General features: G+C 44.6%; 1 protein-coding gene across 4 annotated transcripts in view; it reads right to left on the bottom strand.

Moving 5' to 3' along the window:
* Nucleotides 1–288: 288 nt before the first annotated feature.
* Nucleotides 289–15,975, bottom strand: part of CBL (Cbl proto-oncogene) — a 78,013-nt gene continuing 62,326 nt past the window's right edge. For all 4 annotated transcript variants that reach the window (XM_077893829.1, XM_077893833.1, XM_077893831.1 and 1 more), the window contains 4 exons: nt 11,159–11,299; nt 10,696–10,796; nt 9,805–9,987; nt 289–8,637 (listed from right to left, as the gene is read on the bottom strand). In XM_077893829.1, coding sequence (XP_077749955.1) covers nt 8,366–8,637; nt 9,805–9,987; nt 10,696–10,796; nt 11,159–11,299 — 697 coding nt within the window. In that variant the 3' untranslated portion in view covers nt 289–8,365. The remainder of the gene's footprint in view (nt 8,638–9,804; nt 9,988–10,695; nt 10,797–11,158; nt 11,300–15,975) is intronic.

The following is a 15,975-nucleotide window of genomic DNA, read 5'->3' as shown; positions in this document are numbered from 1 at the left end:
CTGGGTGCAGTCCCAAAAGGAATACGAAACCCTCTCCATTTGGGAGTGGGGACCAGGGGTTTACCTCTGCTTCTGAGCAAATGGCTCAGGCTCTACCACAGAGGATGATGACCCTCCTTAGCAGCAACAAAGACACCCTGCCCACGGCAGCTTGCAGGGCCTGGTGGGCAAGGAGCTGTTGCCTTTCTCTTTCCTTTGCTGTCACGCAAACCTGCCTTGGGAGAGCAGTAGACTCACCTGCTGAGTCTGTAGCACTCCTACCCCCACGGAAGAGCAAGAACGCCAGTCTGCTACAACAAAAGAAACTTTATTTAAAAATACTTTTTGTTTTTTTACAGACATGGGTGCTTGAAAAAGCTCTTTAGTTAACTGTGTATGGAAATGAAAAAAAATTAATAAATAACATTAGTATAACAGACCTCTAAACATTAATACATTGGCAAAACAAAAGGGACTTAAAATTGAAAATGAATCTTAAAGCTCTGCTCTTCTCTGTAAGAATATTTACCTTCTGTTTTTCTTATTCTTTACAGGTGAGAATGATTAAATACTGCTAATATAAATTTTTTTATATTAATGACACATTTTTAAAATAGTCCACAAAAATGTCATCTAAGTTTTCGTTTTATTTTTAACACTGATATACAAATTGGGACTCTTTATTCTGGAGAAAGCATCAAGTTCTCCTCAGCCCCACCCAGGCCAAGAATGTCAAAATCCTAAAGAGGGAGGACTTGAGAAAGAATTGTTTCTCTCCCAATTCTTTATTAGTTAAAGGCAGGGAAGAACTGAAAAGGGAAAGGGAGAAGTAAAATATGTAGAAAACATTTTTTTTTTCTTTGCTGAAACCCACAGTGGCCACAATCCTGAGGACAGGCTCTGGCACGTGGTCCTTGCTGCCTTTCCCAGGGGAAAACTGGACTCTGCAGAGGGCACTGGCTGCTTAATGCTTTAAGACTGAAGTCTTCAAATAAAAGGAGAGCCAAGTCTAAAGGGAGAGGCATGAGGTCTATCTAGGCCAGTTCAGGATCCAGCAAAAAAGAAAAGACACAAATGAACAACCTCCCATTGTCAGCAGAGTCCATCCTATACTCTTCCACGCAGTCGGGTCATGAATATAGGACCAGGAAACTGGCACACTTAAAGTGGACCAGAGTATACCTGGAAATCCTGGGACAGTTGCTCTCCTCTTGCTGGAAACAGAGCATTCAACCTGACACCCAACCTCAATTCTGATTGGAACCACCCAAACGATCCCAGGGTAATGCTTGCTTCTTCCGACAAAGCATCATGGCAGGGAGAAGGGACGGTGGACTGTGACCTGCCACACTTATGTGCCATCTCTCTATCCACACACAGTGTTTCCTCCTCCCCCCCCAGTCCGTAAGAACGGACACTCAAGGTAGAGGAGCTAAGACTCTGGTATTTCCATATTAAGTCCTAAAATGCAGCCTGGGATACAGTGCTGCCTTAGAAAGGCACAAAATGTTTGGCTTTTTTTTTTTTTTCAGTGTGCTAAAAATTGTTCTGTTTTGAATAAAGGAAAAAGATATATAAGGTTAAAAATCCCAAGTCACCACAGCCAGAAAGCAAATGTAGGAGGTACCTAATAGCTGCCATGCCCCTACCACATGTTTCAGCAGGAGGTCAAGGCCAAGACACTGAGACGGGTAGGTCAGGAGGCATCCACTCTCATGGGCACTGTGCCTACAGGCTCACCCAGACAGCAGGAGGAGGAAGCCAAGGAAGAGAAAACACGTGGTCTACAGACTCATAAGTAGTTCTCTGCCTCTTCAGTTTCCAGAAGCCACGAGCATGGCTACCCTCACCCCTAACAGGGTCAGAGGTAGGTAGGGAGGAGGGAATGGACACACGGGGCACAGTGACACGCATGTACAGAAGAGCACTAACTTTGAGCACACAGTCTGGCCCGCACCCAGTACCTGCCCCCCCCTGCTGAGCGGGAAGCGGGGCAAGGCCTGAGGAGTTGCAAGTCACTTGCCACGTGCAACTCCTGAGCCACCCCACTCTCTGGACTCCCAGTGTGGTTCAGGGGCGGAAGGAGAATTTGTGAGAGGCAATCCAGAGGTGCCTCTCATGTTCATTTTAGGAAGCAGTCGGGAATACGGAGCCGGGTAAGCACAGCTCTGCTGATCTGTCTGGCTGCCTAATCAGGAGAAGGGCTGAGGCTGGCTTTCAGCCTTTGCTCTGTACAAAATGAGGGAGTGGTCCACCACATTTTTCTCAAGCACTACACAAGGGAAGGGGCAGGGAGATCTCCAGACAGCTGTTACTCCTGGTGAACAGCTGGCCCTTCAGAAGGGCTCTTTGACTTTCCCATCTCAATGCAAATGAGCCTCCACACGGCCCCATCCCTATGTCCCCCACCTCATACTCTGGTGCTACCTTTTAGAGCCAAAAAAACACTAACCCGCCCCCCTCCCCCTTTGAAACCAACCCAGATCTCCTAGGACACAGAGGCACACAGTGCTGCTGCTGTCCCTCTGCTCCTTAATTCTGGAGCCGAGTCCAGAATATCAAATGCAAAGGCTAACAACCCACCCTTCCTCCTGTGCCTCAAAATGTGTATCTTTGGATTACTAGGTTCCTTCTGTGTATTCCAAACGACTCCAAGAGCTTAAAAAAGTTACAAGTGATTATGAAATGCCTTAATAACATGGGACAGACCCTAGGATGAGGTAAGTAAGATCAAAACACTTAGGCAGGCAGAAGCAGTTTTTAAAAAATCAAAAACATACAGGCTTTGATACAGGACTATTAAAAAAGCAAGGGGACAGGCAAGACCAGGGTTTCCGGTCTAAAGGGCTCTCAGTCAAAACTCTCCTTTAAACTGGAGTCCACATCTAATTTATATCCTGGCAACTGTCCCAACTATTCTATATTCCTGCTGGCTACAGGGAAGTAGTTTCTGAGGGACCTCGGAAGGCCAGCCTAGGAATATTACCGCAGAGCTCTCCTCACGCAGCAAAGACCAGGAAGGGTGAGGAGGGCAGGGAGGGCCATGGGCCATGCGCCCCCAGAATGAATATATTTTCAGCGCTAAAACCTGAAGAGAGCCCAGAAGTCCATGGGCGGTGGAATCTGGGACCTGCTCTCCAAGTAATATGAAAGGAGGCTAAAAACCTGAGATTGAATGAAGGCGAAGAAATGTCACCTAAGAATAGACTAGCTCCACAACAGGAGAAACTGGTCCTGAAGAGGGAGGGAAGAAATCTTGGATGCCAAGACCGATAAAGGGAATTAAAACAGGAAATAAAACAAAGATGACAGAAACCCGAATTAGGTGAAACCTAACAATTTCTTCAATATCCCAGATATAGTCCCATGCCTGCCTTTCCATTCTCAAAAAAAAAAAAAAGGGGGAGGGGGGCCAGTACTACAGTTTTGCTCCTAAAATACTTGTAGGGTATCTGTCCCATCTAAAAAGCCTCTTCTCTGAGAGCCCTCCTCCACCCCCCGCCAGAGGGAGCACACCACTGCCACCCCTGTGCCCAGGCTGACCAATCAGGGGCAGACACCCGAGCAAGGTGCTGGGCTGAGCATGTATTTTCTTGAGAATATGACTAAGAGGTACGGGGAATCTGTGTAGGATGATCCCAAGAGCCGGGAGGTCATGTGGACCTATGGACTGGGGTGTCTAGTCTGGGGCTGTATATGACAAGAGGGAGAAAGGACTGGTGCAAATTTTGACAGTCCCAGCTCCATGTGAGAATCCACTGTTACTTTCTATAACTGGAATCTGTAAAATACCTGCATCCTCATGGTTTCCTCCTTTCTTTAGCCTGAACGCCTATTTCTTGCACCTAAAGGATTCCTAAACAAGACAGTCAAAGATAAAAAACTGTAACCTCTTTCCACTGTGCACCCTCCTCCATGCATTCAATGGCTTGAGGAGTATCTAAAGAAAGACTGTGAACACAGGCTGAAGTCAAAGTGGTGCTGGTACCACTCCACGATGACTTAGAATACTTCAGATTGAATTTCTAAAGTCTGCAAGTCTAGCAGGAGAACAGTAACATGTGCTCCCTGATGCAAAGTCCTAGGGTCATCCTAAGCTCCCTGCCCAGGGAGGGAAAGGCTGGCATTTCTGAGAAGTGATGAAGGTCCATCTATTTTAGTGCCCAGCTCTTGGGAGACCATAGAAATCTGTTAAAGACCAGGACCCAACAATAGGTATCCATCCGTCCCCCACACCTTCAGCCCTTCTAGGGCACGGGAGTAGCTGCAAAGATTGTTGAAAGACTTGGAAAACAAGTCCCAAAGAGAATGGGAGATAGTGACAGGTCCGAGGAAGGTGACAAGGAAACTTCACAAAAGGGGGAGTAAGGACTCAAGAAGCTCAGTAAAAAGATCAAGGAAGGCACTGGACTGGAGAGGGGACTGTGGGCAAATGCTCTGCTTAAACATTTAACTGCCCCACTATGCAACTCTGAGCCAACATGAGCCTCAACCCACCCCCCAGATTCCACTGAGATGCATCCAAGATGGCGGGTACCCACGAGACTGACATGCGCAATCTCCCAGACATCATCAAAGCTCTAGGAAGACAACAGGAGTTAACGGAAAAGCCCTGCAGGGATTTTACCCAGGACAGCTCTATAAGGAATACACACTGAGCAATCTTTTTGGGAAGGGCAATTTTAGGGCCAAATGCAAGTGCCAGGCGGCCCAAGTGCAATCTACCAGCACCATGTGGTGGTAGGGAAGAACTTGGGGCTGGCACTTACGGCACATGGGAACAACTCATCAACAATTGCTGAATGAGCAAGCTAATTGGTACACAGTCAGGCCAATAGTCAGAAAACCATTCTCCCCTGGGCAGCGGTCATCAAAGGTAGAAAGGCAATGGCAGAAAGGGGAAGCTGCAGCTTAGGAAGAAGGCTTATAACCCTGACTGTCTGACGTGAGGTAGGAGAATATTCTGCGTCGACACCTGCACCAACCATCCACAAACAGGTGTCGACCTTGTTAAGGGTGCCTGAAAGAGAATACAGAGCTTGGTCCCTACTATGCTAGCAAATTTACAGAAATTATCATTTGTACATTTGCTGTTTGGACCATGAATTACAGTTTACTTTTCTACAGAGGAAATAAATACTTGAAGTATGAAGAACAGTGACCACCCTCCCCCCCCCCCATTTTAATCCACAAGACAGCTAACTGATACTAACAGTACTCTCCCCCATCCTGGGCCCTGGTGTGTGTGGGTAAGAGAACAGAAGAGTAAAGTATGTAGGGCTGGGGCCAGGGGAAGACCATGGCCATCCACAGGTACACATTGCTATTTACATAAACAGTAACAGGTAAACGCTGAGATGAGAAACTGCCCCATCTCTTCATTTCTTCAAGGGAGGTATATCACAGAGCCCGCAGGTTTTTCCACTTTGAGAACCCCTGACTTGAGTGGGAGGAGCATGGCTGAGGCAGTGGACTCCCTGCTGCAAGGCAGCCACCGAGACGATGAGGCAGGCTGCACAGAGCAAGCCAGACAGAGGGAAAGCAGGAGACAGGATTGAAGATTGAATGCCTAACGCATTCAAGAAAATGTCAAAGTGGCTTTTATCTTATCCACCTGGGAAGTTATCAGAGAAGGAACCACTTGTGATTTGGAAAAAGAGAGAGGAGCAGTGTTTCCCTAGAATTGCAAGGCTCAGAGCCCACTTCTGAAAGAGCCATACTAAATTCAGAGCAGAGCCTAGGAAGGAAAAACTACCATACAACTATATGGAGGGGAAGGAGTTATTTGTGCCCCAGTTCAAGGAAAATTTAAGCAATTAAGGTTTTGGAAGTACCCTCAAAACAAATGCCCATGTGGAAAGCCTCCCTGAAGCTACTCTGCTGGCAGTCTGAGGCCTGGAACGAGCTTTAAGCACCCAACAGGGGCAAACCTCACAGAATGGTCTGACACCTGGAAAGCCCATAGACATGCAGCTGACAGGCCAATGACCAAGGCAGTCACTGATGTGTGCGGCCAACGCTGGGATGCCCCAGGAGCCACATGGGTACTCCATTAGGAAAAAAAGGATGAACTTGCCCTTAGCCTGTGTAAGTAAGGACAGAATTTCCAAAGAAGACTTGGGATACACTGAATAGGTGAGAGAGAGGCAGAACAGGTGCTCTGTTCTCTTGACATATCTTCAGGCTATGGACAATGTCTCCAGACAAGGAAAATTTTCAGTGTGGACAAGGCGTGGAAAATGCTGCCATTTTATCTAGTTCTTTGTCTGGGTCTTCAGCATCTAAACAAAACACAAAATGAATGTTAACACAAATGCAACACTATCCATACTGGCTTTTAGAAGGAGATGCTAGGTTACTGCTTCCCATTCACTGCCACCATCCCAGCTTCCAGCGGCACCCAGGCAGGACCTCTTGCACCTGATGGTGAGCTGTGCTGTTCGCCACCAGGTAGAGCAGACCCTGGGGAACCGTGGCAAATCAACAAGCAATCCTGTGTCATCTACCTTGGGAAGGTAAATGGCTCTGAGGCATAAAGCCAAAAGGTCCAGGAACAGCTAAAAGCCAAGAGAAGAGTCAGAAAAAGTTTTAGTTCCACAGATGAAAAAGATGGGAAAGAACACGGACCTAAAGAGATTTGTTTCTGTCTGCATCTAAAAACAAAAGCAAAAAATAAAAATAAATTAAAAAAAAAAGACAAAAGCATGGTTTAGATTTTGAGGGGAGATTTATCAAAGTGTAAGCTTGTTTCTGACAAGCGGGAGGGTACGGCCTGCAAGGAAAGTGAGCAAAGACCAGACAGCGTGCTGACGAGGGGTCACTTTGCAGCATCTATAGGAACCGACTCATGGGTGCCCTACACCAGACCTTACCAACCTGCAACCACGCACACAGCTAGGCTTTTTGCATCCTGTCTGATGACAGTCAAGTCATTTGTCACACACCATGATGTCTAATTACTGTGGAGAATGCGGTTAGGGAAGAGTAGAGAGCACAACAGTGAAAGGGAGAGGGAGGAGATGCTCCAAGCCACAGGCACAGGCGAAACCCAAGTCGTTGGGTGGCATCAATGCAGGACAGTGCTAATTATCAGCCAAATGCTTGTGCTACCATGGGTGGTATCCTCCTTGTTCTTCAAGGGCAAAGAAAAAAAACCTCTTCTGAAACTATAACCTGGCTCTTGTTCAAAGGGAGACACCCAGACAAGCTGGAATTAACTCACCGGGAAGAAAAACCAAACAGATCCTGACTGGCTATTTTGTGCATCTTCTGCAAAAACAAGGTAAAGAGTATGTCAATGAAGCTTCCTAAAGTTTTGTGGTATTCAGGCCAGAAAGCCATGCTGGAGAAAATGTTCTTCCCTTCCCATTAAGTAGTAGAAAAACTCATGACCTACATTAGAACACATACCTGGCACCAAGGCAACGGACTCCCACAGACTATCTTCTGGGGAGAGCATGGAATGTATTTGAAGGCCTCTATCTCAAACCAGTCATTATGCAATTAGGATAATTAAAACATCTTATTTTAACAGATTCAATGTTCCTATAGAAACAGTGCTTTGGAGTGACCAGTGTTAGCTGCTAGGATCAAACATGACTATAATGATACAGCAACAGTACTTTTCTTTTTCCCCGACCTATCTACCAAACAAACCAACACCATCACACATAATAAAGAACATCCTATAAGCCACTTGGCCTCAGTAAGCCTGGTCAGAGCAAGCCCATTGCCAATGATAGACACTGAGGAGGCGGCAGGGGACAGGACACAGGGAGGGTGTTCTAAAAATACAAGACTCGAGCTATGCACATGGTAATCCAAGCTGTAGGGGAGTGTTGAAGTTGTACTACACGCCGGGGTTGAGTATCATACCACAGTAGATGGAAGTTTTTAGACAATTCCTTCCTACACCTCTTGTGCTAATTCCCTGCCCGGGATTAACACACACAGCAGGTTCATCTTATAATCACAGGACACACGCCACCACAGACAGACACACACACACACACACACACACACAACCACATCCTTAACCCAAGGAAGAAGTCTCAAGTCCCCAGTGAGGATTTACAGCACAATACTTCTCCCACTGCTTTCTAGACTGTTCCCCAGGTAGCTACCATTTAATAAAAATCCACACTCTAAGTGGGGACTGAAGGACACCTTCAAATCCACTATCAAAACAAATAAAATAATAAAACACACTAGCTGCTCCATGTTCATTCCACTGCTTTGAAATCTGGGAACCACAGAAGTGGAATCCTCACAGAGAGGGCAAGACTTCACTGTGAAGTCTCCAAAGGAACCTCTCCCCTTTGAGTTGTCCCCCAGGGAAGAGTGCCCGGCTCACTGGTCCTCTGATGCCGCAGCAGGGAGAGGTGTGCTAGGTGGCTACGTGGGCGGGAGAAGAGATAGAAACAAATTCCCGGAGGATGTTCTTGGCCATTTCAATGTTGTTGTGGGCAATGACCAGAGCTTTCTGAATGTCCTGGTAGGAGTATCCCTGGCTCAGGAGGTTCTCAATCTCACTGGAGAGCTGTGGTGAGGCAGCAGCGGCACCACCCTGCTGACAGCTGCCTGCTTTTCGTTCAGAGTTGATTCTCCGAGGGAACGGTTTGGGAGGCCTTTCAGGAACTTGGGAACCCTCAGTGAAGTCTAGAAGAAATCAAACAGAAAAGATTTGCAAATCTGGGGGGTGAGGGGAACCCTCCTTTAGTGGCCGTAGGAACAACGTGCTAGGATCAAGATATTGCTGACCCATTGGAACCGGCTACTTGGGCTCTCAGAGGGCTGGGTTTTACTGGTTCCAGGGTTGTAGCAGCTAGCCTCCTCCTCCTTCTCCCAGCAGGAGCAGCCTTCTGAAATATAGCAGGCACCTGCTCCATTTGACAGTAGCACTGCTGCCCCAAGCATGGACACGTGCATCCACATTATGCTTTATACACTTTGTGACAAGTTTTCACGCACAGTAGTGCCTGGATAGATCGATTATTTTTTAATTTGAGAGAGAGAGCATGCACAAGCAGGGGCAGGGAGGAGGCAGAACAAGAGGGAGAAGCAGACTCCCCACTGAGCAGGAAGCACCACTGGGGGGGTCCAATCCCTGGACCCTGAGATCATGACCTGAGCCATCCAGGTGCCCCATGCCTCAATTATTTAAAATAACTTTTCTGAGAGGGTCAGAGAAGACACTCAATTTCTACCTTTTACAAATAAGGACAACAGAAAGAAGCCTAAGTTGCAGCAGAGAAGCATGAAACGAGGCTGGGTGGGTGGGGATCACAGCCTGTCTCGGCAACTGGATGCTGTCTTTTTCACCAGCTGTCCTGAGCATGGTCTTCAGTTTCCAAAGTGACAGCAACTCTGGCTGCTGCCCTCCCAGGCAGCCACAGGTGCAAGGGCAACCCCTAACAGTCAAGGTCCAAATGTAGGCTGGCTCCAAGCCCACTTGGTGTGCCTTCCAGAGCCACCATGCCCTTCTTGCAATGGAACAGGGCCCAGAAGTCAGAAACATGTGCTCTTGAACTATCCAGCTTCGTTACCAGTGTCATGATAGACACTCAGAAGAACCAGTAGTCCTACCTACTATCAGCCAGGAGGAACCAGGGTGTGTGATGAAGGCCCTCATTTCTACATCTGCCAGAATCCTAAAGAACTTGACTACAGTTTAACATCCTAATCAGGACCTGGGACCAACTTCCCTCCCATTTAGACTAAAATCTGGCGACAAAAGCGCTGTCACCAGGTGATCACTTCTGCTGCAGCGCAAACCAGGAGCCATACAGCAATTCAGTGCCAACCCAAGCTGGCCTGGAGACTCACTTGTGGTGGGATCGCCTTCCAGAGACAACCAGCCAAAGGAGGAACTGGCATTGGAGATGTCTGAGAGAGTCCGGCGGGCCAGCACTGCTGGCATGGGCGGCTTAGGGACATCATACCCGTCCTCCTCATTTTCTGATTCCTCGGGGCCGGTGCTGATGTGGGCTGCAGCCAGACTCCCTTCACCTAGAGAAAAGTGTGTGCTATTATCTTCTTCTCACACACCCCGTCTGCTAACACAGCTCACCGACAGGCATCCATTCATTCCCGCATGTATGGCATCAAAGTTACTGACTGCCTACCACAGGCCAACCACCACATGAGGCCCTGTGGGTAGAGATAAAGGAACAGAGAAAACGTCGTCTGCACCAACCCTGCAGTTCTGCTTTCCTAAGCACAGCAAAAACTACCCTTGCCAACACTGACAGCTGCTGACACCAAAGACTCAGTGCCATTTTACAGCATTCATTCGCACGTCTATCGGCATTTCACCTCAGAGGATCAGCCAAAGAGCCTGTGTGTGCTGCCTTCTTGAACTTTCCATTTGGGAAGCTGGTTGATATGGGAATGGAGTATTCACCACCCACACATAAAAGAATTTCATCAATGCTAAAAAGCAAAGGAACTAAAAGGGAGCTGCCAGCACTGTGGGCCCAGGCCCTACAACCCAAATGTCTCTAAGGCCCTGGAAGTATGAAAAAGCACATTAGGGAACTAGCTGTGGGAACAGGAAACAAAAGGAGGGTTTTACTGCCCATGGATCAAAGATATTGTGCAAAGGAAATCATTTAAAAGAAGTTTCTGCTTATATCAAGCTGTCTCAAGCAGTCAAATATTACAGGCTCACTCCCATGGCACAGCCAGGACTTTCCAGGTGGCAGAATGGCTACTCACCAAAGGTGCTGCTCTCTGTGACAGAGGGTGTCGCTTGGGACTGAATATTATACATTGCTTCATATGTGCAGCTATCGATCTGCTGGTCACAATCACATGCTCTGAACCAGAAGGAAAGGACAAAATGATCTTCAGAAATAGAACTGTTACCTGCAAACTTAGTTGAAGACTCAACTATTCTTAACTATTTAGATCCAGAGTCTATCAAGATAACACATTTGCCAGGGTCACTATTAAATGTCCTAAGATTGACTCTAACAATGCATAAGAGAGATGTATTTTTGAAGTTGACTTTGACAGTGAGAAAGTGTAAGTGCTTCTAGCTGCAAGAGGCCAAACATTATGGGCTCCATACATCTGCTTCCATTCTGCTTTAACTCTGGCTGGAAGACACTACATAGACAGCAACCAAGCAGGTGAGTGGTGTCATCTGAATTCCCAGATGGGATTATTGTGAACCTACCGTGAACTCTGGGTTGTCTCCAAAGGCCGTTTCCCATCTGGCTTTGGAAGCCCTAGAGGTCTAGAGGAGGGGGTCATATACTCTGTGTCCTCCTCACCTTCACACTGCTCCCCAGGGGGCAGCTTTGGCACAGGAAGAGGCCTGCAAAGTAAAGGATAAAAGAAAGAAAATGAAAACAATTTAACAAGCTGCAAAATGTGCAAGTATGAAAGGAGTACCTTTGACGCAGGCCATGACTCAAATCTGACAGAGCAAAACAAATGCCACCTAGGGAACTATATTACTCCTCCTCACCAAGAAAGGTAATTATTACAAAAGGCACTCAAAGACTTTGACTTTCAGCTGACCACAGATGCAGCTATGTTGCATATGACGGCTTACACAAGGACAGTACTTGATACTGAAGAGCCTCAGTCACAAATAAGTTGAAGTCCCAGTCCAAGTGCTGGTTTGCCAGTTTTTCTCTTGCTGGGCATGAAACGAGAAGCTGCAGTGGCTTTCTGACAATATGCTAGGAGCCTATACCAAATCCCAATTCTACAATCTACCTACAGTTTCAAAGAATATACAGCTTGTCAAAAGCTTTCTCGTACGTTATCTCCTAGCATAAACAGCTTTTCTCATTTTATGTAAAAAAAAAAATCTGACGTAAGGAGACCAAGAGCCTTGGTAAGTTGGCATTAATTCTGAGACTAGACCTCCATCTTCTGACTCCTGCTTCAGGGATCTTGCCATTAATACCCGAAGCTCTCACCCAGAAACTTCTGAACCAAAATTTCTGCTACCCACTCCTTAAAACCAAAGACAAAAACAAAATTAACAAGAAAAAAAAAATCACAAATTGAGAAACATGCGCATGAGCGTAAGCACCCACACGCACGTGCACACGCACTCACCCACAACTATTGGTAATGTGAGTTAAAGAGGGTATCTCCTCCCTTCCTCTTTAGACTTTTTCCGCACATCTTAAACAGTCTATAACTATACTGGATTTCTCTGTGTTTACTCAATGTTATTTTTCCCAATTATAAAAGCAATAGCTGATTATAAGACACATAAATGCTACAGAAACCTAACACAGTCCCTATAATCTAACTTGAGATTTTTTTCTCATGTCTACATATTACTTCATTTGTGGGTTTCATGCTAAAGTTCTGAGGTGGAAATGTATTAGTATCTACAGCTTGCTGTGAAATGTGTCCAGAAAGACAGACTGATGGATGGACAGTACAGATAGAGGGGCACCTGGCTGGCTGAGTCATGAAGCATGCAACTCTTGATCTCAGAATTGTAGGTCTGAACCCAACACTGGGTACAGAGATTATTTAAAAAAAAAAAAAAAAAAAAAAGTATAGATGTGATAAAACAAGGATAAGAAAATGCTAATGGAACCCAGTGGGGAGTATATGGATGCTCACTGTACAAATCTGTCACCCTGATTCTTTTTTTTTTTTTTTTTTTTGTCACCCTGATTCTATGCTGGAAACTTTTCGTAATACACTGTTCAAGGGAAAAACCTATAATGATTAAGAAAAAATATCAACTATTAGTAAAAATATATGGAAATGGGTACTTTCTTATATAGTTTTAGAAGAAATTATTACTTTTCTAGAGTATAATTCAGCAAAAGTATTTTTCCAAATATGTAAACCCTTGGATGCCAAAATTCCATTTCTAAGAATTTTCCCTAGGGAAATAATCAAGAATATTCACTATAGCATTATTTATGATACTGAAAATATAGGTGACAACCTGTCAAATAATAATGTACTGAATAAAGGAACTTCTTTCTTTTTTCTTTATTTCTTTCTTTCCTTTTAAAGATTTTATTTATTTATTCATAAGAGACACAGAGAGAGAGAAAGAGAGAGAGGCAGAGACACAGGCAGCGACACAGACAGAGGGAGAAGCAAGCTCCATGCAGGGAGCCTGATGGGGGACTTGATCCCAGAACTCCGGGATCACACCCTGAGTGTGAAGGCAGACGCTCAACTGCCAAGCCACCCGGACGTCCCAATAAAGGAGCCTTTTAAAAAAAGGTATGAGAGGGCAGCCCAGGTGGCTCAGCAGTTTAGTGCCGCCTTCAGCCCAGGGCCTGATCCTGGAGACCCAGTATCGAGTCCCGTGTCAGGCTTCCTACATGGAGCCTGCTTTTTCCTCTGCCTGTGTCTGCTCCTGCCCCTCTCTCTCTGTCTCTCATGAATAAATAAAAAAAATAAAAATCTTAAAAAAAAAAAATCAAGAAAGATCTCAAATCAACCTAACTTTTCAACTTAAGCAACTGAACCAACTAAACCCCAGGTTAGCAGAAGAAAGGAAGCAATGAAGACTAGAGCAGAAGTAAAAAAAAAAAACAGAAAAAAATCAATGACACCAAAAGTTGGTTCTTCAGAAAGGTCAACAGAACCGACAAACTTTACCTAGATAGACTAAGAAAAGAGAGAAGACTCCAATTACTAAAACTCAGAAACTAAAGTGGAGACATTACTACGGATTCTATAGAAATAAAAAGGTTTTAAAGAGAGTACTATGGATATTATATACCAAAAAAATTGTATAACTTAGATGAAGTGGACAAATTCCTAGCAACAAATACTTATCAAGATTAAAACACAAAAAACTGAAAATCTGAATAGACTTATAGGAGATTGATCCTATAATCAAAAATTTGCCAACAAAGAAAAACCATGTACCTGACAGCTTCACTGGTGAATGCTGCCAAACATTTAATAAAAAACAAATACCAATTTTTTTAAATAGCTCCAAAAACTTGCAGAGGGAACACTTCCTAACTCATTCTGAGAATGGCACAGTCATGAAAGAAGGCCAGACAAGGACACTAAAAGAAAATAACAGACCAATATCCCTTATGAACACTTATGCAAAAGTTCACCAGCAAAATACCAGAAAAAAAAGTTCAGCAGTATATAGGATTATATATAAGTGGGATTTATACCTGGAATGCAAGGATGGCTCAATATAAAAAACTAATATAGAGATTAATATAAATATAGCACATTAACACACAATCATCTCACTTGGTGCAGAAAAGCATTTGACAAAATTTAACACCCTTTTATGACAAAAACACTCAACTAAAATAGGAATGAAAGTACCTAACATAACAAAAGCCATCTATGAAACGCCTATAGCAAGCAAGCATCATACTCAATGGTCAAAGACTGAAAGCTTTTCCTGAAGGATCAGTAACAAGGCAAGGATGTCTACTTCTATCATTCCTACTCAAGACAGTACTGGAATTTCTAGCCAGATTAGGCAAGAAAAAGAAATAAACGTCATCCATATCAGAAAAGAAGAAAAATTATCTGTTTGCAGATGATATCTCATATGTAGAAAAGCCTAAAGATGCCACAAAAAAGGGTGTCAGAACTAAAAGATGAATTCTGCAAGTAAAAGGATACTAAGTTCAACATACACAAAAGTCACCTTTCTATACAGAATGAACAATAGGGAAAGGAAATTTAAACAATTCCAACTGCAACAGAATCATAAAGAATACTTAGGCATTAACTAAAGTGGTGAAAGACTTATGCAATAAAAACTATAAAACACTACTGATAGGGGCACCTGGGTGGCAGGGCTGGTTAAGCATCTGCCTTTCGCTCAAGTCTTGATCCTGTGGTCCTGGGACTGAGCCCCACATGGGGCTCCCTGCTCAGCAGGGAGTCTGCTTCTTCCTCTCCCTCTGCCTCTCCCCCAGCTTGTGCTCCCTCTCAAATAAATAAAATCTTTTAAAAAAATGGGCGGGGGGATGTCAAAACTATTCAATGGGAAAGAACAGTCTTTTCAACAATGGTGAGGGGAAAACTGGGTATCTACATGTAAAAGAATGAAACGACCCTTACCTAACGCTACATGCCTGGGTGGTTCAGTCAGTTAAGCATCTGACTCTTGATTTCAGCTCAGGTCATAATCTCAGGGTTGTGAGATTGAGTCCTGCATCAGGCTCTGCACTGGGCATGGAGCCTGCTTAATTAAGATTCTCTTTCTCTCTCTCTTTCCTCCTCTGGCCCTCCCCACCTCTTCCTCTCTCCAAAAACAAAATGAAACAAAACAAAAAAGCCAAAACCCAAAACTAATCAAGGAGCTACATGTAAGACTAAAAATCTTAAGACAAGCTGTAAGACAAAAGTTTCATGACACTGGATTTGGCAACAATTTCTTGGATATGGTACCAAAGGCACACGTAACAAAGAAAAAAAAAATAGACAACTTCAGGGCAGCCCGGGTGGCTCAGCAGTTTAGCGCCGCCTTCAGCCCAGGGTGTGATCCTGGAGACCTGGGATCGAGTCCCACATTGGGCTCCCTGCATGGAGCCTGCTTGTCTCCTCTGCCTGTGTCTCTGCCTCTCTCTCTCTCCCTCTGTATCTCTCATGAATAAGTAAATAAAATAAAATTTTAAAATAGACTTCGTAAAAAATTTTTATTTACTTTTTACACATTTTATTTTTAAGTAACCTCTACACCCAACATGGGGCATGAACTCATAACCAGGAGACCAAGAGTCATAGGCTCTACCAACTGACCCAACCAGACGCCCCAGCTTCTATAACTTTTTAAATTTTATGCATCAAAAAACACTACCCAGAGTAAAATGGCAGCCCACAAAGCACATATCTGACAGATAAAGGATTATCATCCAAAATATACAAAGAAATTCTAAAACCCTAAAACAGAAGAACAATCTGATTTAAAAATGGGCAAATGAAAAAAAAAGGGCAAATGCCTTAAATACACAATTTTCCAGAGAAGATATGTGAATGACCGATAAACACATCAAAAGATACTCAACAGGG

The sequence above is a fragment of the Canis aureus genome, chromosome 3, assembly GCF_053574225.1.
Source record: "Canis aureus isolate CA01 chromosome 3, VMU_Caureus_v.1.0, whole genome shotgun sequence".
NCBI lineage: Eukaryota > Metazoa > Chordata > Mammalia > Carnivora > Canidae > Canis > Canis aureus.
Note: the sequence above shows the minus strand (reverse complement) of the source record. Positions and strands in the feature narration are given on the sequence as shown.